This window comes from Portunus trituberculatus, chromosome 25, assembly GCF_017591435.1.
Source record: "Portunus trituberculatus isolate SZX2019 chromosome 25, ASM1759143v1, whole genome shotgun sequence".
In the NCBI taxonomy this organism is placed as follows: domain Eukaryota; kingdom Metazoa; phylum Arthropoda; class Malacostraca; order Decapoda; family Portunidae; genus Portunus; species Portunus trituberculatus.
The window spans coordinates 4,327,501-4,350,000 of NC_059279.1; the positions used below are offsets into that span (position 1 = coordinate 4,327,501).

At 40.7% G+C, this 22,500-nt stretch overlaps 1 protein-coding gene across 2 annotated transcripts in view; it reads right to left on the reverse strand.

Moving 5' to 3' along the window:
• LOC123508969 (protein turtle homolog A-like) overlaps positions 1-22,500 on the reverse strand; it is a 72,737-nt gene that overhangs the window by 23,497 nt on the left and 26,740 nt on the right. For both annotated transcript variants that reach the window (XM_045263053.1, XM_045263051.1), the window contains exon 3: positions 1,658-1,791. In XM_045263053.1, coding sequence (XP_045118988.1) covers positions 1,658-1,791 — 134 coding nt within the window. The remainder of the gene's footprint in view (positions 1-1,657; positions 1,792-22,500) is intronic.

Sequence of the window (22,500 nt, forward strand, 5' to 3'; positions counted from 1 at the left end):
AAAAATACCAAAATTCCTAAACTCAGCGCTCTTCTGAAGTTATCGAGGCAGGAATAGGGAAAGTACTAATGTAGAAGAATCTTCCCGTGCTTTATAGCCAAACTAACTTCACCTGTGTAGAGTGGGTGGTAGGGGAACACAAGTTGATGCAGAGGAATCTATTGTATTTCCCTACCACACTCTACACATTTGTTTAGATATACAACTTCTGCTCAAAAGTACTCAAGTTCCTGAACATACAGTGCACGTTTTCTTCGCGTTAAGGTATCGGGAAGGAGAGTAAACTGCTAACATATGAGAATTTTCACGTGTTTTATAGTCGTAGGCAAAGTTATTATACTCGTACCTCACCCAAGCTGTTTCAGTACCTTTTGCTTCGCGTTAAATCATCGGAGGAGGAGGTCAAATATATTCTACAGACAAGAGAAACAGTAGGAGCTTAACGTATAGACAGACCTTTATTTATCTTCTTTTGGAACAGGCTGAGAGATTTAGAACTGAGAGGGAAAGAAAAAGTAGGAATGGAGGGAAGGCAGACTTTCTTTTTTATGTATGAGGGAAAAGCTGACCAAGGGCAACACAAAATAATAGAAAAAAAAGGTCCACATAGTTGCCTGTCCCCTCGAAGATTTGAAAGAGTTAACCAAAAGAGATAAATGTCTTGAAACCTTTCTCTTAAAAGAAGTCAAGTCATAGGAAGGTAGAAATACAGAAGCAGGCAGGGAGTTCCAGAGTTTACCAGACAAGGTATGAATGATTGAGGGTACTGGTTAACACTTGCATTAGGGAGCTGGACAGACTCGAGGTGAATGATTGAAAGTATTGGTTAGCTCTTGCATGAAGGAGTTGGACAGAGTAGTAATGAATGATTGAAAGATTGAAAGTACTGGTTAGCTCTTGCATTAGAGAGCTGGACAGAGTAGTGGTGAATGATTGAAAGTACTGGTTAGCTCTTGCATTATGAAGTTGGAAAAAGTAGAGGTGAATGATTGAAAGTACTGGTTAGTTTTTGCATTAGAGAGCTGGACAGGGTAATGATGAATGATTAAGAGGACTGATTAGCTCTTTCATTAAGGAGTTGGACAGAGAATTGATTTTTTTTTTTTTTTTTTTAACGGTAAGGCCTATAGCGCCTGTAGGCACACTTGAAGAGTGTATGGGAAGCGCTGTTCAGCTTCCGCCCATTAGTGGCGCAGGCAATTTTATTTATAGTGGTACCCATATTAGGGCCCATATCACTACCCAAGCTCATCTCGGGTGTAACCACCTAGAACCTGGGTATCACGGTGACATGTAGGTAACTTTAAACCAATCGACAAATGGCAAAGTGTTTTAAGGCTGTACGACGCGTGGACGTCTGCCTGATCCCACGCTCACCACCTTATCCACTACGCCACCGCCTCCCTGATTGAAAGTACTGCTTAATTCTTGTATTAGGGAGTTGAACAGAGAAGTGGTGAATGATTGAAAGTATTGGTTAACTCTTGCATTAAGGAACTGGACAGAGTAGTGGTGAATGATTGAGAATATCGGTTAACTCTTGTATTAAAGAGCTGGACAGAGTAGGGCTGAATGATTGAGAATACCAGTTAACTCTTGCATTAGGGAGTTGGACGGACAAAGAGATTTACAGATCTGGACAGACAAAAAGACTTACGGATCTGCCTCTTAGCTTGGTGACGACGCACTGCAGGGTGGCTGGCTCGCCCTCCATCACGGTGAGGATGCGGGGAATACTCTCGTCAAACTCTGGTGGCGTCCACAACTTCAATGGTTCCTTCTTAGGCTTTCCTGTAGAAGGAGACGACGAGGTGTGAGCGAGAGATGGTGTGTGTGTGTGTGTGTGTGTGTGTGTGTGTGTGTGTGTGATGGCTTCTTGCAGCTCCTCTTGTTTCCTTTTGTTCCAAATTAAAAGAGGTGAAGAAAGAGAGAGAGAGAGAGAGAGAGAGAGAGAGAGAGAGAGAGAGAGAGAGAGAGAGAGAGAGAGAGAGAGAGAGAGAGAGAGAGAGAGAGAGAGAGAGAGAGAGAGAGAGAGAGAGAGAGAGAGAGAGAGAGAGAGAGAGAGAGAGAGAGAGAGAGAGAAGGGGGGACTGAAATTTGAGTTACATCCTAATTACGAGTTTTAAGTGATACAGACTGCTAATTCTGCCACCAACATTTGTCCCTGAATTTTGATAACCCTTGTGACCTTTAAGGGAACTGCCAACCCTGTGGACCTTTTTTTTTCCATTTTTGTTGCCCTTGGCCAGATGCCCTTCCTGCATAAAAAAAAATAAATAAATAACCATTAGTTACAATCGAACCACTTAAGAATAGACAGCGAGACAGACACTTTACCAGAGAAAGACTTACACAGACAAAGCGAGGCGTGAGAATGAACTAATAAAAATAAATAACCACAAAAAAAACACTGATACTAAGAAAAGAAGGAAAAAAAAGTTAATGAAAAGACACAAGATTCTTTTTTCATAGCAATGGTGGTGGTGGTGGTGGTGGTGGTGGTGGTGGGGGGTGGTGGTGTTAGTGGTGGTGGTGGTGGTGGTAGTGGCAGGTTGACGTAATAATCATAATAAATAGCGAACCCAACGTGACACACACACGCTATCTTCTCTTCTCTAGCGCCTCCTTACCACTAAACAACAGCTATTCTACTCCTTATTCTCTCTCTCTCTCTCTCTCTCTCTCTCTCTCTCTCTCTCTCTCTCTCTCTGGCGTTTTTATTTTTTTTTTGCTCTCTCCCTTTCTGCTCTCCCTCTTTTTCCCTTCCCCTCCTTGTCTTATATATTTATGTGCCTCTTCTTCTCTTCCTCTCAATATTTGTCGTCTGTGTGTGTGTGTGTGTGTGTGTGTGTGTGTGTGTGTGTGTGTGTGTGTGTGTGTGTGTAAACTTCATCCTTACGTATATTTATTTATCTCTCTCTCTCTCTCTCTCTCTCTCTCTCTCTCTCTCTCTCTCTCTCTCTCTCTCTCTCTCTCTCTCTCTCTCTCTCTCTCTCTCTCTCTCTCTCTCTCTCTCTCTCTCTCTCTCTCTTCTCTCTCTCTCTCTCTCTCTTGTCTTTTACTCCTTTCCACATTAGCTTCCTTCATCTTTTCCCTCTCTTTTTTTATCTTTCATCTCCTCGTTCTCATCTTGTCTCATCTCCTTTTCAAACTTTCTTTCACTTTCTTTTTCCTTTTTCATCAACATTTGCGTGTCTCTCCCTCTCATTTTTCTTCCCTTATCTCGTCCTCACTCGTTTACATCTTGTTTACTTCTTTTTTTTTCGTTTTTCTCCTTTATTCTTTTCTTTCACTTTGCTACCTCAATCATCTATGTCTCTCTCTCTCTCTCTCTCTCTCTCTCTCTCTCTCTCTCTCTCTCTCTCTCTCTCTCTCTCTCTCTCTCTCTCTCTCTCTCTCTCTCTCTCTCTCTCTCTCTCTCTCTCTCTCTCTCTCTCCAGAGACAAAGGCGTCCTGTTTTTCCCTCGGGGCTGTAAAGAAAATTGTGAAGGTGCTGTTTCTTTGCCCCGCCTTCCAACGCCACCGCCACCGCCACCGCCACCGCCGCCCCCGCCAGCTGGCTTCTCTGTGCCTTCTCTGTTCACGTGTATATACTTGTTTCGCTCTCCTTCCCTCCTCCTACCCTCTAGTCACCTTTCATCACCTGAGACCTTCATTAATTATCCAGGTGTTTTGTTTATTGATTTTTTTACCTTTTTTTTTTTTTTTGTCCCCCAAGTCTCATCTTCCTAGGATTTCTGTGATTGGTGTTTGTGTTTCCTCGTATTCATCTTGTTCTTTTCCTTTTCTCTTATTTAGGATATTTTTTTCGGTGTGTTGTTTAGTTTTGTTGTTTTTCATTTTATTATTTTTTTGTAAGTGTGTTTTGATTTTGTTTTACTTCTTTTTTTCTGTTTTTTTTTTTTTTTGTTATTTTGATTTCTGCTTTTTATTGTGTAGCTTTTTATGATGTTTTTTCTTCTCTCTTTCTTCTTTCATTTTTTTTCTCTTTCTTCTTTCATTTTTATTTCTCTATAGCTCTATTACCACTATCCTTTTATTTTCTCCTCTTATACTTCTCTTCGCCTTCCTTCCCTTGCTAAACTACTTTCTATGCATTCCCTACTTTCCTCCCATTCCCTTCCTCCATCCTTTCCTTTTCTCCCTTTCTCCTTTTTTTCCTTTTCCCTTTCCTTTCCAAACGGTTCTTTCTTTCCTCCCATTTCCTTCCTCCATTCTTTCCCTTTCTCCCTTTCTCCTTTCTTTTCTCCTCCCATTCCTTTCCAAACGGCCCTCTTTTACCCACTTTCCTTACTGACCTCTCTTCCTTCATTCCTCTTTAACTCTGTTCCCTGCTCCTTCCCTTCCCTTCATCCTACTCCCTCCCAGTGGTCATATCTGGCCGGGAAAAGGCTTGGGAAAGGCTGCGTGCGTTTGTCAACAGTAATTGGCTGTGTTTCAAAGTCCCCTTCCCAAGTTTGGCCGGCAAACTGACACGAGAGAGCGGAAACTTGGCGGCTCGGCTCTTGTATACATCGGTACTCTCTCCAATTTGTTAGAACTGTATTTTGTAGCACTTCTGCGTCGCGCCTTCGTTTGTTTCCCAAGCATTGGCGCATTTGAAGCTACACGAGTTATCAGTGATGCTTTTTTGTGGTTCTACGGACAGATTAACGTGATTTCCAAAGGATCTATACGTATTTGAGGCTGCACAAATTATCAATGGTGCTTTTTTTATGGTTTTACGGACAGATTAACGTGATTTGAAGCTACACGAGTTATCAATGGTATTTTTCTATGGTTCTACGAGTAAATTAACGTGATTTCCGAAGGATCTACTTATTTGAGGCTACACAAGTTATCAGTGGTGGTTTTTTGTGGTTCTACGGGCAGATTAACGTGATTTCTTCGTTACTAACAGGGAATGCGTTCTTGAGAATCCGGCTCGTTATCTCTGTGGTCTTGGAAAATAATCGTGGTGAGAGAGTAAGAAAGAAAGGGAAGAAAATGAAGAACGACTGTGAGGATGGAGAGAAGAAGGAGAAGAAGGAGAAGGAAGAGGGGGAGAGAGAAAAAGTTACGTAATTTTGAGAATATTAATGATGACAAACATAGACATCAGAGGAAAGAGTTTGCAAATGAGAAAGAGAAGTGGGAGAGAAAAGTAGGAGAGAATGAGAACTGGGGAGGAAAAAAAGTGTAATTTCTTCCACCTCTTCATCTTCCTCTTCCTCTTCCTCTCCTCTTTCATCTCTTTTGTGCTCATTCATATTTTCCTTCGGATTCATTCATATCTTGTCTTTTTCACATTCTCTTTCCCTTCCTCTCTTCTTTTCTTACTTTCCTTCCTACATATTTTCCTTCTCTTTTCATCCTTCTTTCATTCATATCTTTTCTTTTTCACATTCTTCTCCCCTTCCTCACTTCTTTTCTTACTTTCCTACCTACATATTTTCCTTCTTTTTTTTTAGCCTTCTTTCATTAATACCTTCTCTTTTCTTCCCTTCCTTCTCACACCTCTCTTCAAATTTCCCTTCTGTCCTTCTTATCTTTTTCTTCCTTAGCTTCCACTTTCTCTCTTCCCTCTTTTACTTTTTTCTTGTCTCACACACTCCTTTCAATCCTCCCTCCCATCCTTCTTCCTTCCTCCATTCCTTCCCCCTCACACACACCTCCAATCTTCCCTCCACCCCCCACTGTCTTTCCTCCTCTCCTCCTCACCTAACTACTCACCCACCACCTCCACTTTCCCTCCCTCCACTTAAGTCTCCATAAACTGGGACCGCGTAGTCTCCACCGCTCATAACTCTAAGTGGATAACCTTCTCCGCAGTTTAATTTGCGTCAAAGCAGATTCATTTTACGTACCTGAGTGGGCGCCGCTTTCGTCCCTCTACTCTTTTTTGGCTTCTATTTTTTCTAACTCATACGAGAACGACGCTGCGGAATCGGGATAATGTGAGATTCCCTTCCCTTCCTCTTCTTCAGCGAAAGAAAATACTAAACTCGAGTAAGGAAAAAAGGAGGAAGAGAAAGAGGGAGGAGAGATAGAGAGAGAGAAGGAGAAGAGAGATGCACTATTACATTATCATCCATACGTATGCGGAAAGTCGAACGCCACGAGGGGAAAAAAATATAGGACGTAATGTAGATCACTTCGTTACACCGGGAAGGAGGAAAGACGAGGAGGGCAGGAGGAGACGGTAAAAATGTATCCATCAGTCGCTTTTGTTTTTCTTACCTCCCGCTGGTGTTGTTTTGGTGAGGAAGCTGCCGCGTGATGAAGACAGAGATGATCTTGTTGTGAGAGAGAGGGAGAGGAGGAGGGAGAGGTGAGGGCGGGCAAAATAGAGAAAGAGAGAAAGAGAAGGAAATAATGGCAAGTTTGCAGCGTAATTTGTAGTAGGAGTGTTTCATATTAAGTTGCCTCATAATACAGTGTTATAGGGCTTGTTTTTAGTGGTGTAAATAGTAATAATAGTAGTCACCCATTCAAAGGTCACAATTTCCTAGGTGACCTCTAAGCTGCACGTAACTAAAAGTCTCTACACTGTTATGCTTTTCATGTAATAGCAACACAAGTCATTTAATTTCCACAGGTCACCCATTCAGAGGTCACAATTCCTTCCCGTTCACATATCCCTTCACTTCAGGTCACTTCTTCGTCCTAGTAGTAGTAGTAGTAGTAGTAGTAGTAAAAGTAGTAATCCTATCCTTTGTCCCTATGCTTTGGCTAATTCCATCGGCTCTATAAGGAGACTAGCAAATGAGTGGTCTTTTTCCTCTATATTCTTGTTTCCCTTGGCCAGTCCTCCTCTCTACATCAAAGTGGTAGCATTGTATTTGAATCGTGCTGCTACTATTACTATTCCTATTACTATTGTTATATAATTTTTAGCGATTCTTTATTTTTTTCCTGCATTTTTCATCCATTTCTACACTTTATCGCGCTTCGTCACTCACTTTACTGCATTCTATCAATTTGTTTCGCCTAGATGAGCTTGGAGTGTGGATAAGCAACACGTAATCTCTCTCTCTCTCTCTCTCTCTCTCTCTCTCTCTCTCTCTCTCTCTCTCGTAAGTTTTCTGGGGAATGAATTATTGAGTTACTTCAGTCTGCCCTCTTGGTTTCCTCAAGTGTTGTACGTTTTCCGGCAATATTTCTGGATTAGTTTGTTCTTAATCTTCCTCACCTCTTTTCCCGCGGCCTCATATTTCTTAATTTCCGGCTCTTTCCTTCTCTCCTTTTCCACTTTCACCTGCTTAAATTTGTTAATCTTCCTTCCGGTAACTGCTTTTCCTCTCTTTCTCTCTCTCCCTCTCTCCGTTTTCCTTCTGATCTTTCTTTTTTTCGTGTTTTCTTCCCTCTTGCCTTTCATATTCTCATTGCATTTGTTAATCTTCCAGTTTATTTTCCAAGTTTTTTTCTTTCATACTGCCTTCCCTCATTGCATATTCTAATCTTCTTTCCAGCAACTATTTTACTTTCTTTCCATTTTATCTTTTCCCTTCTAGAACTCCTATACCAGAATCTCCCTCCCTGGAATTACCCGTTCTGGAATCACACTTCTGGAATCACTTAAGAATTCTACCCATACTTAAAACCCTCCTTCTGAAACTTTCCCCCAGACAAAAGATTCACACCTTTCTGGAATACCCGTCCTGGAAGCTACTCTTTTTCCAGAATCACCTTCCTCCAGTAGTTCCTCCCTTCCTGAACCCTTTCCAGCGCCGGCATCATTGGGTTCGACACTCAGGCAGTTTGGGCCTCAGTTCCAGCGGTAAATATTGACTGCAAAACTCGACGGGAAATACACACGTGCCATAACTTCAAGGGCGCCGTAATGTGAGAACTGGTCCAGGTGAGGGAACGAAGCGAGCAGATGATCTCAGCAGGGGGAAGTATTGGTAGGTAGGTGGGCAAGTGCTTGAGTGTATGCGTGGGTTGATAGCTTGGTAGATTGGTTGGTTAGTGGATAGGTGGATGGAAAGGTAGATGGATAGATACGTGGGTAGTTGTCTAGGTGAATAATGGGTGGATTAGGAAGGTTAGTGGGAGATTGGAGTGTAAGTGAGTGTATGGGTAACGTCCTGCATCATTCAGATGGTTAGATTAAGACAGGTTTGCAGTAGTTAGGTTAGGTTAAGATGGGTATAAGTTGTCTAGGTGTGTAGTGGGTGGATTAGGAATGTTAGTGGAGGATTGGAGTGTAAGTGGGTGGGTGGGTAACGTTCTGCATCACTGAAACGGTTAGATCAATACAGGTTTACCGTAGGTGGATTAGGTTAGGATGGGTATAAGTTATCTAGGTGTGCAGTGAGTGAATCAAGAATGTTAGTGATAGATTGGAGTGTAAGTGGGTGGATGGGTAACGTCCTGCATCACTGAAATAGTTGGATTAAGAACTTTTGATTTTATTCAATTGAGGAAACTGGCCAAGGGCAACAAAAAAAAAAAAGTCCATTGGATATGTTGAGTTATCCAGAATTGAGGGACAAATGTCTTAAAACCTCCCTCTGAAAAGAAGTCAAATCGTAGTAAGATGGAAATACAGAATCAGGCAGAGAGTTCCACAGTTTACCAGAGTAATAGGTGGGTTAGATTAAGATCGGTAAAAGTTAAGGCAAGTGGGTTAGGTAAGATCCTCGCTGGTTCAACTCCTGCCGAAGTGTCCCAGTGGGTTACGATACTGCTTACGACCCTTCTAATGACACTCGTAAAGGTAATGAGAGGCAAGTTAGGTAATGTCGATATTCAATCCGTGATATCGTCCGTGTATCTGTTTCTTTTTACGTAATGGGGAAACTCGATGCTATGTCATTAAAAAAAGACTATATAAAAAGGCCCACTGAAGCTGCCAGTCCCTAACCATTGTAGTTAACCCCTGCAGTACCATGCCGTATTTTCATGTTCATTTTTGTTACTATTTAGCGATTTTGTACAGTCTGAGGAACTTATGTGGGGATTAAGATAGTAAGGACTCTGATCATTGATATTTTTTCCTCCATATGCCCTTCTTAAAGCAAATGAAATTGGCTAATCATACTAAAAAAAAACATTGTAAAAATGTGTCTTAGTATTGAAAGGATTTTAAGGGTTAGCCAAATTTTTGAATTTTCTTGTAACTTTCGTTTTGAAATAGCTTAAGTTAAAGACAGGATTGAGTTGTCTTATGTACGTATTACTTATTTTTGGGTATTAATTTGGTTATCATCTTATTCTGGGAAATCGTAATGCTTGGTGGATTCTTTGTGACTGGTATGACTATCGCCCATATTTGGAATCGCGTTTCTCTCTCACTACTACAATTTTCCAAGGCCACAGAAACAACTAGCCGAATTTTCAAAACATTTTCTCATTTTAACTTCTTCAGTACTTGGAAACATTTCTAGTACAAGTTTTGGGCAAGATTAGACGAATTTATTGACATCAGGAAGGGTTTACTGAGATCAGAAGATTAATAACCAGTCTTCGCTATTTTATTACCCACATGACTTTCTGAACCTGTATAAATTCAGCAAATAGTAAGCAGAATGAATATGGAAACGTGTCATGGTACTGTAGAGGTTAATATACTGGAAATCTTGTCAATCTGTCACCAGAACCATAAAGAAAATTCTATTAAAAAGCGCGAGTAACTTCAACGGGAGAAATTTGGGAAGCAGTGGTGGTGAGAGAGCAGAGCGTTTCAGAATACGGGCCTAAATTATGGACCACAACGGGTATTGCATCTTTTTAACATTGGCGTAGAGTCATCTGGTGTTCAGCAGGAGAACATCTATCTATCATTGTGTGTGTGTGTGTGTGTGTGTGTGTGTGTGTGTGTGTGTGTGTGTGTGTGTGTGTGTGTGTGTGTATGAATAAGTTGATTTGGTCGTGTTTGGACAAATCAATAGGTATGCGTTGACTGTGTCTGTAAATTCATATTGTGTATCCTTTTTTTGTACTTCATAGTTTTGTTATCGTTCTGTAATTCACTTTTGTTCGTCTATAAACTAACTAATTGTGTGTGTGTGTGTGTGTGTGTGTGTGTGTGTGTGTGTGTGTGTGTGTGTGTGTGTGTGTGTGTGTGTGTGTGTGTGTGTGTGTGTGTGTGTGTGTGTGTGTACATAGCTGAGTGACTGCTTGCCCATCCCGGTCTGTTCGTCTTACACAATTAATCACTAACGAAGAAGAAGAAGAAGAAGAAGAAGAAGAAGAAGAAGAAGAAGAAGAAGAAGAAGAAAACAAAGAAGAATGGAAGAAAGGAAGAAAAGAACAATAAGAACATCAATGATAATAACAATAACAATAACCATAACAACAAGAATAAATAACAGAAACAAGACGGAGAACAGGAAATAAAACAACCAGACAAAAGAACAAGAACGAGAAGAACCAAAACAGAAAAACGACAACAAAAACCACAACAACAACACACTACCCAATACCTCTACTAACCCCCAGAACACTCCAACCATGGCAACAAAAGGCACCAAGAATAATAACCGATCACTCCCACATTACTTCCCTTCAGTCCTTCACCCAACACTGGCAGTCTGAGAAGCGATATTCCTGCCTCCTGTAACTCACCTCCCGGAACACGAAGGGACGTGAATCAGGACAAGAGGGAGAACAAACAGTCATCAATCGCCGGCACCTCCTAATGCATCAACGGAGAGAGAGAGAGAGAGAGAGAGAGAGAGAGAGAGAGAGAGAGAGAGAGAGAGAGAGAGAGAGAGAGAGAGAGAGAGAGAGAGAGAGAGAAATAGACAGACAAGTAGGCAGGCAGACAGACAGATAGACAGATAGACAAAGAGACAGATAGGCAGACAGGCAGGCAGATAGACAAATAGACAGACAGACAGACAGACAGACAGACAGACAGAAAGACAGACAGATTGGCAGACAGACAGACAAACAGACAGATAGACAGACAGACAGACAAACAGACAGAAAGACAGGAAGGAAGGCAGGGAGACAGACAGACAGGCAGACAGACAGACAGACAGACAGACACAGATAGAAAGTCAGACACACAGACAGACAGAAGCTGCTGCATCATCTACGTCTCCGCCACCTGCTACCCCCTGCCCGCGCCACCCGACACCAGATCGCGTGGCGCCCTTAAGAGCACCGCGTACTGACCGGTTCCACCTTAGCGCCTTATGGTGCGAGCCATAAATAAATATATAAATAAGTAAATTCTTGGCTAAGTTAGATCCATAGTTAGGTTAAGCATTTCATTGTTTTAATGCCCCCCCTCCCTCCTGTACATTTTCAGTATAAATTTTTTGTTGCACTGCCAAATTAATAAACCGTTTATTATTATTATTATTATTATTATTATTATTATTATTATTATTATTATTACAGATAGACAGAGAGACAGACAGACAGACGGACAGAGAAATGTTTTAATTAATTTCTCTTCATGATGTTTAGCAAATTTGGAAACGTGATATCACTGAGATTTGGTGAAAAAAAAGGAGAAGGAGAGGAAAAGAAAGAGAGAGAGGAGGAAACTTGAAAAAATAACAAAGAGAACACTAAGACGATGAAAAGGAGGAAGAAGGAAGAGAAAAAGCAAAGTAGAAAGGGAAAGAAAGGAAGCAAGACGGATAAGAACAATAAGAAAATGGAAAGGAGAGGAAAAAAAGTGAGAAGAGAATAAAAGGAAGAGAAGAAGGTAATAAGCAAGCGTAGGAGGAGAAGGAGGAAGAGAAGTAGTAGGAAGGGAGAAGGAAGAGAAGAAGAGAACAGGGAGAAAGAGGAGGAGGAGGAGAAGGAGAAGGAGGGCTAAGTTGTATAAGCTAGATTAGTTAACAGTCGAGTGAGCAAGGCTGGGAAACTCTCTCTCTCTCTCTCTCTCTCTCTCTCTCTCTCTCTCTCTCTCTCTCTCTCTCTCTCTCTCTCTCTCTCTCCTTTCATCCAATTCACCTTCCTTCTCTCTCTCTTTCCTCTCTCTTCCCTCTTCGCTTTCACTTCTTTTGGTTGTTCTCTTTAGTCTCCTCTCTCTCTCTCTCTCTCTCTCTCTCTCTCTCTCTCTCTCTCTCTCTCTCTCTCTCTCTCTCTCTCTCTCTCTCTCTCTCTCCTCTCTCTCCTCTCCTCCCTCTTTCTTTAAATCGCCTAGTCCATCTCTATACATCTCTCTCTCTCTCTCTCTCTCTCTCTCTCTCTCTCTCTCTCTCTCTCTCTCTCTCTCTCTCTCTCTCTCTCTCTTTCTTTGTGTTCTCTTGTGCTTCTTTCACATTTAATATAATAATCATTTTTTGTATTTGTGTTCTAACAGATTAATTCATTTAGTTCCATCCTGTGACGCCCACCTCACTACCCACGCTCTTATAGTACATCCTCTTCCTCTTCTTCTTCCTCTTCCTCCTCCTCCTCCCTCCTCCTCCTCCTCCTCCTCCTCCTCCTCCTCCTCCTCCTCTTTTTTCTGTTCTATTTTCCTTCTCTTTTTCCTTATCCTTCATCTTCTCTTCTCTATTCGCTTATCCTCCTTTGTGGATAACCCAATTTTCCCCCTCCTCCATCTCCTCCTCCTCCTCCTCTTCCTCCTCCTCCTCTTCCTCCTCCTTCTCCTCCTGCTCCTCCTTGTTCTTGTCCTTCATGTCTTTGTGCGTGTCCTTGTGTCCTCCCTCCCCCTCACGGCCATCCTCTATTCTCTCTCTCTCTCTGGTCTTATTTCTCCGTCCCTCTTTCACTATAACACACACACACACACACACACACATTTAATTCAACAAAGATATACGTCCATACAGACAGACATAGTGTAAAGAGCTGCTGTTAAATTCTCGAATCCCGTAAAGGTGAGCATTTTCATCACAGCCTCAACCTCCATCACGCGGTACACGGATTTTGTATCATTTTAGTTCTCTCCCTCTCCTGATCCCCAAAAACCCTGCGTAGTTGAAGGTACACTGGTATTTTAGAGTGCTTTTTTGTGGTTTTAATTACAGGTTAACAAGGTTTTCATGTGTTTTTTTTTACTGGAGAAACACTTCAAATTCTGCCTCATCGTATTTGTGGTCCTTGAAGACAGTCGTAGTGAAGGCTTACTGTTTTTTATGAGCGCTCTTTTATGGTTTTAGTGAAAGAATAATGAGATTTCTACCTTATTGCTGCCTTATTATTTATTTAGTGAGAGAATAAGAAGATTCCTACCTTATTTCTACCTTATATCTACCTTATTATTTATTTTTACCTTATTATTAATTTAGTGAGAGAATAACAAGATTTTTACCTTATTGCTATCTCATTTTTAGCTTATTATTCATCTAGTGAGTGAATAACAAAATTTCTACCTTATTTCTACCTTATTTCTACCTTATTATTCATTTAGTAAGAGAATAACTAGATTTTTACCTTATGGTTTTAGTGAAAGAAAAACAGGGCTTCTTCCTTATTAAGAGGGGATACACTATTGAAAACTTGACTATTCATTGCTGTCAGGAAGGAGAGAGAGAGAGAGAGAGAGAGAGAGTTTGTGTGTATGCGTGTGTTAGTAAGAAAATATATGCACTATGTCGACAAAACAAAACACGAGAACACGAGTGGATTTTCAAGAGAGCGTAGAAAGATAAAAGAGACTCGGCTTCGGTCTTCAGTCAGCTGCAAACTTTGGGCCTTTCATTCCTGAAGGTCAAAATGCAGCTGGGTGAATAACAAACAAGATCCGCTGGTGTGTGTGTGTGTGTGTGTGTGTGTGTGTGTGTGTGTGTGTGTGAGAGAGAGAGAGAGAGAGAGAGAGAGAGAGAGAGAGAGAGAGAGAGAGAGAGTGGAGTAGATAGATATTCATTTAAACATATATAAAATATTTGAATAACGAACAGATACATAAACACACAAATAGACATATTAATAAACAAACACACAGATAAACAGACAGATAAACAATTAAACATACAGACACGCAGACAAACAAGACATAGAAGAGACCAGACAAACCACAAAAGACACTGAAGACTAGAAGCAGGAAAACAGGAACAGGAAACAGGCAGTTAACTAGTTATGCAGTTAGACAGACAGACAACCGAGGCGAAGCTAGGCAAGTAACGAAGCGAGGCGAACGAAACAAGGCAAGGCAAGGCAAGGCAAGGCAAAAGCAACTAAAGCACGTCAAATAAGCATAAAAACCAAGCCAGGTAGACCCCAACCAGAGCCAGGGCAGCGCGGGTAAACAAGAATCCAGAACCCAACCACTCACGTAGCAAGTAATCAGAGAGGAAGAAAAGGGCGTTGGTAGAAGGCCATGGGAGGTAAACGGCGCTGAGGGAAATGTTTTGCTCCAATGAACGCGTGAGAGAGAGGAGCTTTCACGGAGCTTGGAGGGCGTCACGGAAAGCAAAAGTACTGCATATATTGGTCATGTAGGGAGCCATTAGTGTAAGTGGCGCTTGAGCAGGTGAGGATGGAGAGAGAGAGAGAGAGAGAGAGAGAGAGTGTGTGTGTGTGTGTGTGTGTGTGTGATTCACCTCGTTCGTCTGCTGGTCGCCCAGCCAGTCTTCCCCATTACGGAGCGAGCTCAGAGCTCATAGACCGATCTTCGGGTAGGACTGAGACCACATAACACACTCCACACCCGGAAAGCGAGGCCACAAGCCCTCGAGTTACATCCCGTACCTATTTACTGCTAGGTGAACAGGGGCCACACATTAAGAAGCTTGCCCATTTGCCTCGCCGCTTTCAGGGATTCGAACCCGGCCTTCTTCGATAGTGAGTCGAGCGTGCTAACCACTACACTACGCGGTGTGTGTGTGTGTGTGTGTGTGTGTGTGTGTGTTATGAATACTGCAAAATGAAACAAAAAAAAAAAAAAAACGCATGAAACACACCATGAACAAAAAAACATCCAATCCTAAACACACTGGGCACATTTTACATTCAACAAATAAAAACCCACAATTGCATAGAAAGAAATCGACAAAAATAAGCGAAAAAAAAAAAAAAAACTAAAATATAAAAGTCCAACCTGTAGAATTTAAACATATCAGTGAAAACGAGGCAAAAATATGAAAGAGAGAGAGAGAGAGAGAGAGAGAGAGAGAGAGAGAGATAAGGGACTGAAAAATCCGAGATAAAAGTAACCAGTAATAAGGCTTGACTGCCACGACAGGCTGCGGGGAACAGAGGGAGACACGAAGAGAGAGTGGCAAAGTAAAGAGGAGAGAGAAGCAAAAAGGAAGGTGGCAGGAATACTAGGAAGACTCTCGAGGGAATGGCTATAGGGATAATGTGCTTTGACAGGGTGTGCTCTCTCTCTCTCTCTCTCTCTCTCTCTCTCTCTCTCTGATAGTAAAGTTCAAAGTCGTGTTTTTTATCCCTTTGCTGAAAGAGGTTAAAAATATGATCATTTCTATGATTATATGTGTATCTCTCTCTCTCTCTCTCTCTCTCTCTCTCTCTCTCTCTCTCTCTCTCTCTCTCTCTCTCTCTCTCTCTCTCTCTCTCTCTCTCTGACGCCAGCCTCACTGTTATTTCTTGTTTTATTCCTCTCTAAGAATTTCTACTCTAAATTCTTGTTAATGTTTTAATTTTCCTCTCGTTCACTGGAAAGGCTTATTAGTTCATCGAATGGTTATTTTGTTTATGGGGCAAAATAATATTAATTGCCTCCCCGGCGCTTTTTCGCTATTATAAAAGAAAACGTGGGCTGTGCATCACGTGATTTTGGGCACTAACTAAAATATAATTGGTCTCCTCGTAAAAAAAAAAAAAAATTGTTTTGGCAGTGAGCGATAATTACGGAAATATGATTTAAACACACGTCTTCCTTTTTATATACGGTATGCAGTTTGTGATACAGTAGGTAATGAATTGCAGAGTACACTGGTTTGAATTACACCCATCCACACTGCAGAGTTATCTCCTTCAGTACTGAGACATTTTTACCTTGAGATTTGTGTACGATTAGACCCTAATGTCGAGTCCATGGAGATCAGAAGATTAACCCCTTCAGTACTAAGACACATTTTTACCTTGAGATTTTATTGACATTAAGAAGAGTCTATGGAGGTCAAATGATTAACCCCTTCAGTACTAGGATACATTTTTACCTTGGAATTTGTGTATTAGACCATATAACTGACATTAGGAAGGTCTATGAAATGATTAATGGTCAGAGTCTTCACTATTTTGATATCCACGTAAGTTTCTGGAATAGTAAGCAGAATGAATATGGAAACGCGTCATGGTACTGAAGGAGTTAAGGTCCATAATCCTTTTCACTATCTTAATCTTATTCTGAAGCTGTATAAAATCACCAAATAGTAAGTAGAATGAATGTGGAATCGCGTCATGGTCCTGAAGGGGTTAATAATGATTCTAATAACCGTAAAGACGATAATTAATGGAATATAATTTAGAAACACATCATATTTTTACTGGTTTTATTTTTTGGACAGTATTTAATTAGTGAAAAATGTGAATGGGTTTTGATCCCACCCACCCACACTTTCTGTATAACTAACACTATTCTTAATAACGCAGGGATGTGATTTAAACATTAGCCCCTTTTTATTTCTTACTTTTTTCCTCAATTAATATTTTTTTAGAGTAGATAATTAATGAAAAGGTATAATGATTTTGTTCACACTCTCACTCCCTTCATAATTAATAGCAATTTATAAAACACAATATTTACAGCAATATAATTCAAACACACGTCTTGTTTTATTCTCTCTAAAAGCATGAATCTCACACAAAAACCTCTTGCAATATTGTTCACTCCATTTTAACCACTTCAGAACCAGGACACGTTTCCATATTCGTTCTATTTACTATTTGGTGATTTTATACGGCATCAGAAACTTATGTAGGGAATTAGAACTACATGGAGCCTTCCTAATGTAAATATAATCGTCAAATCATACCCAAAACTCATGGTAATAATTCATCACAGTACTAAAAGGGTTAAAAATCCATGATATATAATCCGTACCTGATTTTACATCGCAAGAACCATTAATAATAATCATAAAACAGATAATCAAATTGTACCTTCGCTCTTCTCAGGAAAAATAACATTAATCTCACTGAAAACCTTCATGAAAGGCTGTCCATCTCACTTAGAAAACCGTAATAAAAAGTTCAAACTTGCCCCTACTTTTCCACCACGTGACTCGCGCTACTTTGTCTGAACGGTAATTAAATCCCAGTCCAGCCCATGCTAAAAAAGTAAATTAAATCAACAACAGTAGCAGACGTGTTTTTCTTCTCAATTAACGAAGAGGCAACGGGTACGAGGCGCCCAAAATACCTGCAGTGTTGGTGATAGTAGTGGTAGTGGTGGTAGTGTTACATATTCATAAATATTAACCTCTTCAGTACCATGACGCGTTTCTATATTTATTCCACTTACTAATTGGTGGTTTTATACAGCTTCAGAAACTTATGTGGACGGTTAAAATAGTGAAGACTGTGGCCATTAATCTTCTGATTCCAATAGACCCTTCCTAATGTCAATAAAATGGTCTAATCGTACACAGATCTCAAGGTAAAAATTATTTATTCATACCTTTTTCTGGTAAACTCTGGAGCTCCCTGCCTGCTTCTGTGTTTCCATCTTCCTACGACTTGAATTTTTTAAGAGGTAGGTTTCAAGATATTTGTCTCTGACTTTTGGCTACTTCATAATTTTTTTAAGGGAACTGGTATTTCAAGTGGGTTTTTTTTTTTTTTAATCTTTTGTTGCCCTTAGCTGGTTTTCCCTCTAGCATATAAAATAGAGTAGAAAAATAGAATAAAACAGGAGAGAAATGGTAATGGTAAAGTGTTAACAAATATTGCCTCGTTGTATCTGCAGTGTTGAACCGAGGTCACTGTGTTTCTCCAGGGCTGCGGCAGCTTAACTTGCTTCACTTGCCTCACTTGCCTCACTTGCTTCACTTGGTCTTAACATGCGTGAATAGAAGACCTGGAGTGTTACATTGGTAGCGTCCATGTTTCTCCGAGGCTGCCTGACTCTTTCACCACCTGTGCGTTGTATCTCGACCCAATTAGTGCAGCTTTACTGAGACTTAGTTTCGCACGCTGTAGTTGTAGAATGTAATGCTCTTAACGGCAGCGTATCTTACCGGAGAGAGAGAGAGAGAGAGAGAGAGAGAGAGAGAGAAGGGAATTTTGTCCACCTGATTGAGTACATGTTTAATGAAAGAAGGCTCAGAAATACGCATTGTTTGGTGTTCCCTTCCCCGCTTTCGCTCCTTTCTTTCAAACTTATTATCTCTCTCTCTCTCTCTCTCTCTCTCTCTCTCTCTCTCTCTCTCTCTCTCTCTCTCTCTCTCTCTCTTTGGTTTTCTTTCTTCGACTCTTTCTTTTCTTCTATTCTACTTCATCAATTATTTTTCTGTATCTTTCTCTCCCCTTCTTCTTCTCCTGCATTTTACAATCTTTCTTTGTTTCTTTCTCCCTCTCCATGCGCTCTCTTTATCTCCCCTATCCTCCTTTTTACACGATATCTATATTCCTCTCTCCTATTTCTCTCCTTCTCTGTCTCTTCTCCATCTCTTCATCTCCTTTCTTCTTTGTTTATGTTCCTTCTCCCCTTGCAGCCTCTTCCTTCTCCTTCCCACGCCTTTACTCTCCCTAACTGAGTTTTTTCAAAGTTTCCTGTCACCCTCGCGAGACACGTCACCTTCAGACAAGTTGCAGGGGAGTGGTCGCCTCGAGGGATGCCTGATAGAACGAGTGACGAGAGGATGATGGAAGTGACCCAAACACGACTTTCATTTCTCACCTCAATGGAATTAATGGTTGAGGCAGCGTGGGCCAGTGTTGGACTCAAGCGAAAGGAGGGTTTAGTTGTTTGGTTGTGTGGGTCGACTGATTGACTGACTGGCTGATTGAGTGACTAGCTGACTGACTAACTGACTGTCTACTTAACTGATTGACTGATTTCCTACGTGACGGATTAACTGACAATTGACAAACCAGCTAAATGACTTATAAATTGACTAACTGAATGACTAAATGCTTGACTGACTGACTGACTGACCATAAGTAACTGACTACCTGAGTGGCCGACTGAGTGAGTGACAGACTGAGGATTTAACCGGCAATTTTTATAAAACATTGGCTGTGGACAAGTGCAATAAAAAAAAGAAGAGGAAAAAAACTCGCTGTCAGTCAATCAATATCTGTCCCCTCTTTCTATCTAACCCTCTCCTTGCCTGACTGACGAACTCACTCACTCACTCACTCAAACACTCACTTGCTCAATCACTAGACTAACCACCTAACAGCTTTTCTGACAATTAACCCCTTCAGTACTATGTCATATCTTCAATTATATTCAGTTATTATTCGGCGATTTTCTACAGCTTTGGAATCTCATGTGGGGATTAAAATAGTGAAGATTCAAGACCATTAACCATCTGACGTCCATAGAACCTTGCTAGTGTAAATAAAATCGTCTAATTACACCCAAAACTCATGGTAGAAATGCGTTCCAGTAATGAAGGGCTAACAACACACACACACACACACACACACACACACGGTACTAGGCAACATCAAAACATTTCTGCTACCGTTTTCCTGACCGATTGCTAAATTATGAACTGAAAGCATCGTTGTAGGAAAATAAAGAGCATACAATAGAGAAGAATAGTTTACCATGACGCTTTTCACTTCGGGTCTTTTCATTTCTCCGTGACACAGCGCCTAGCAAGCCTCAATTTCAGTGTGATGGTTTTCCTTGTTCATTTTTTTCTCTCTCTCTCTTTTTATTTTTTTCTAACCGTACATGTGTCAGATGAATGATATGTGCAAGGCCACACATAACACAATCACACTTTCATTTCTTCTGCTTATATACTTCACTCATCTTTAATCTTAAAATCTGCACTCAAATCAGTCAGTCAGATGAATTATGTATAACTACAACGCTAATTTGCTCTCTCTCTCTCTCTCTCTCTCTCTCTCTCTCTCTCTCTCTCTCTCTCTCTCTCTCTCTCTCTCTCTCTCTCTCTCTCTCTCTCTCTCTCTCTCTCTCTCTCTCTCTCTCTCTCTGTCCTTCTATCTATCTATCTACCTTTCAATCTATCATCAATAAATATAAAAATAGCACGTTTTACACTCGTTGAAATGGACAAAATAGAACTGTGAACCAGCTATTCACGCACTCATTCAGTTATTCATGAATGCACAATGAGTTAACTGAAAAGCGTTTAGTATCAGTGATGTCGGTAGATATGGAAACCGCAGTTGTTAAAAAGGAGTGTGTTTTGTACAGGATCTGCCACTTGTAATCGACTGATGGCCTTTTATAGGGTCTCTTGTGGGCTTGTATTATGAAGGGACTCGTGGGTTAAGATTGGGGCATTTAAGTTACTGTTCCCCCTCCTCATATTATCTTCCTCTTGTTGATATACTGTATACAGGGCCAGTGGTTTAAAGTTACCTACATGTTACCATAATACCCAGTTTGTAGGTTGAGGTGTAGTTGCCTTATACCAAAGATGCAATTGGGTAGGTGATGTGAGACCTAATATGGGTACCACTATAAATAAAATTGCCTTCGCTGCTAATGGGTTGAAACTGAACAAGCACTCCCTATACTCTTCAAGTGAACCTACAGGCGCTATAGGCCATAACATAGAAAAAAAAAAGACAAGCTCTCATAATCAAAACAGACTCACTGATTAATTCATGAAAAGAAAGGAGATAGACAAGAAATCTTTAATGCTGCTACTGATGATAAGATAAGATTAGAACATTCATATAAATTAGAGAATTAATGAAACTATTCCCTCTCTTCACATTGTCTTCTTCGTGTTGATATACGGTATACAGCTCCTCATACACTCTCATGATCAAAACAGAATCACTGAAGATAGACGAGAATTTTATTAATGCTGATGATAAGATAAGAACATTCATATATGAGAAAATGAAGAGGTTTAAGACTCTAACTTAATCAGCACATACTTATTGACTCACTAATCACTAATTCACGAACGAGGAAAGTGACGAGAAATGCGTAATGGTGCTACTGAAGGTAAAGTAAGATAGAAACATTCATATATGAGAAAATGAAGGGGTTTCAACAGTACAGCTCCAGAAATGACTCTAACGTAATCAGCACATACTTATTCATTCACTAATCACTAACGAGGAAAAAGACGAGAAATGTTTAGTGGTGCTACTGCTGATAAAGTAAGATAAAAAATATTCATATATGAAAAAATTAGAGGTTTAAGAAGTACAGCTCCACAAGTGACTCTCAAACGTAATCAGGACATGCTCATTGACTCACTAACCCAGGAATGAGGAAAGAGATGCATGGGAAGTGTTTAAATTCTTATGATAGAAACGCTAAAATACTTAAAAATTGGGGAGATTTCTAAAGATAACTTGAATGTACAGCTCCACAAGTCACCTAACGTTATCAGCGTACATTCTCTAACCTACTAATCCAGGCACTAGGAAAGAGATGCACAGAAAATGTTTAATTCTTATGACACAAACATTGAAATAAAAAAGAATACGGAGATTTCTAAAGATCTCCACAAGTGACATTCCACACTCAATTATCCACGAGTCAACAAGAAGAAAAAAATGGAAACTTTGTAATTTGAACTACGGTGAAATAAAAAGATGTATTTCCAAGCCTCATAGAGTGACACAAGGCGCCTCCTGAAATCAAGACAATAAGTGTGGGAATAGAAAAGGGACTTGCAGATGCTATAAAAGATTGAACGCCAAACCTTTTACTCTTGTTAAGGTGAATTTCAGAGGCGATTTATCACACTCAGACCACGATCAGACACGGGGCCTCCTCCTCCTCTTCCTCCTCCTCCTCCTCCTCCTCCTCAACTTCCTCCTCCATCTTCTTCTTCTTCCTTCTCCTTCTCTTCCTGCTCTTCTTCCCTTCCTCTTCATCTTCCTCCTTCTTCTCCTTTCCCTCCTCTTCTTCCGCCTCCGCCTCATTCTCTTCTTCCTATACTTCTCTTCCTCCTCCTCCTCTAACTTCTACTCTTCCTATTCCTCCTTCTTCTTCTCTTGTTCCTCCTCCTTCTCCTCCTCCTACTCCTCCTCCTCCTCCTCCTCCTCCTCCTCCTCCTCCTCCTCCTCCTCCTCCTCCTCCTCTTCGTCGTCCTTCTCCTCCTTCTCTTCTTCCTCCTCCTCCTCCTCCTCCTCCTCCTCCTACTATTTCTACTCCTCCTCCTCCTCCTCCTCCTCCTCCTCCTCCTCCTCCTCCTCCTCCTCCTCCTCCTCCTCCTCCTCTTCCTCCTCCTCCTCCTTCAGGGTGATGAATAAAGAGCTTCTTTAACGAGTTTGAACTAGAAAAAATTCCACAACCATTATCCCTCGTAGGAAGTTCATTTTTCTTCCCTTTTTTTGTGGTCCACGATTTTTTTTCAGTTTTTTTTTTTTTTTTGTGGGGGGTCGTGAATAACTTTACTCCATTTTCATTTTTTTCACTTTTTTTCTTTTTTTAGAGGTACCTTTAGTAATCATCCATTCTTTACCCTAGTGGTTTTAAAAATAGTTCATTTAGAGATAGTTGGTTAGTTACTCTTTTTTTTTTTTTCT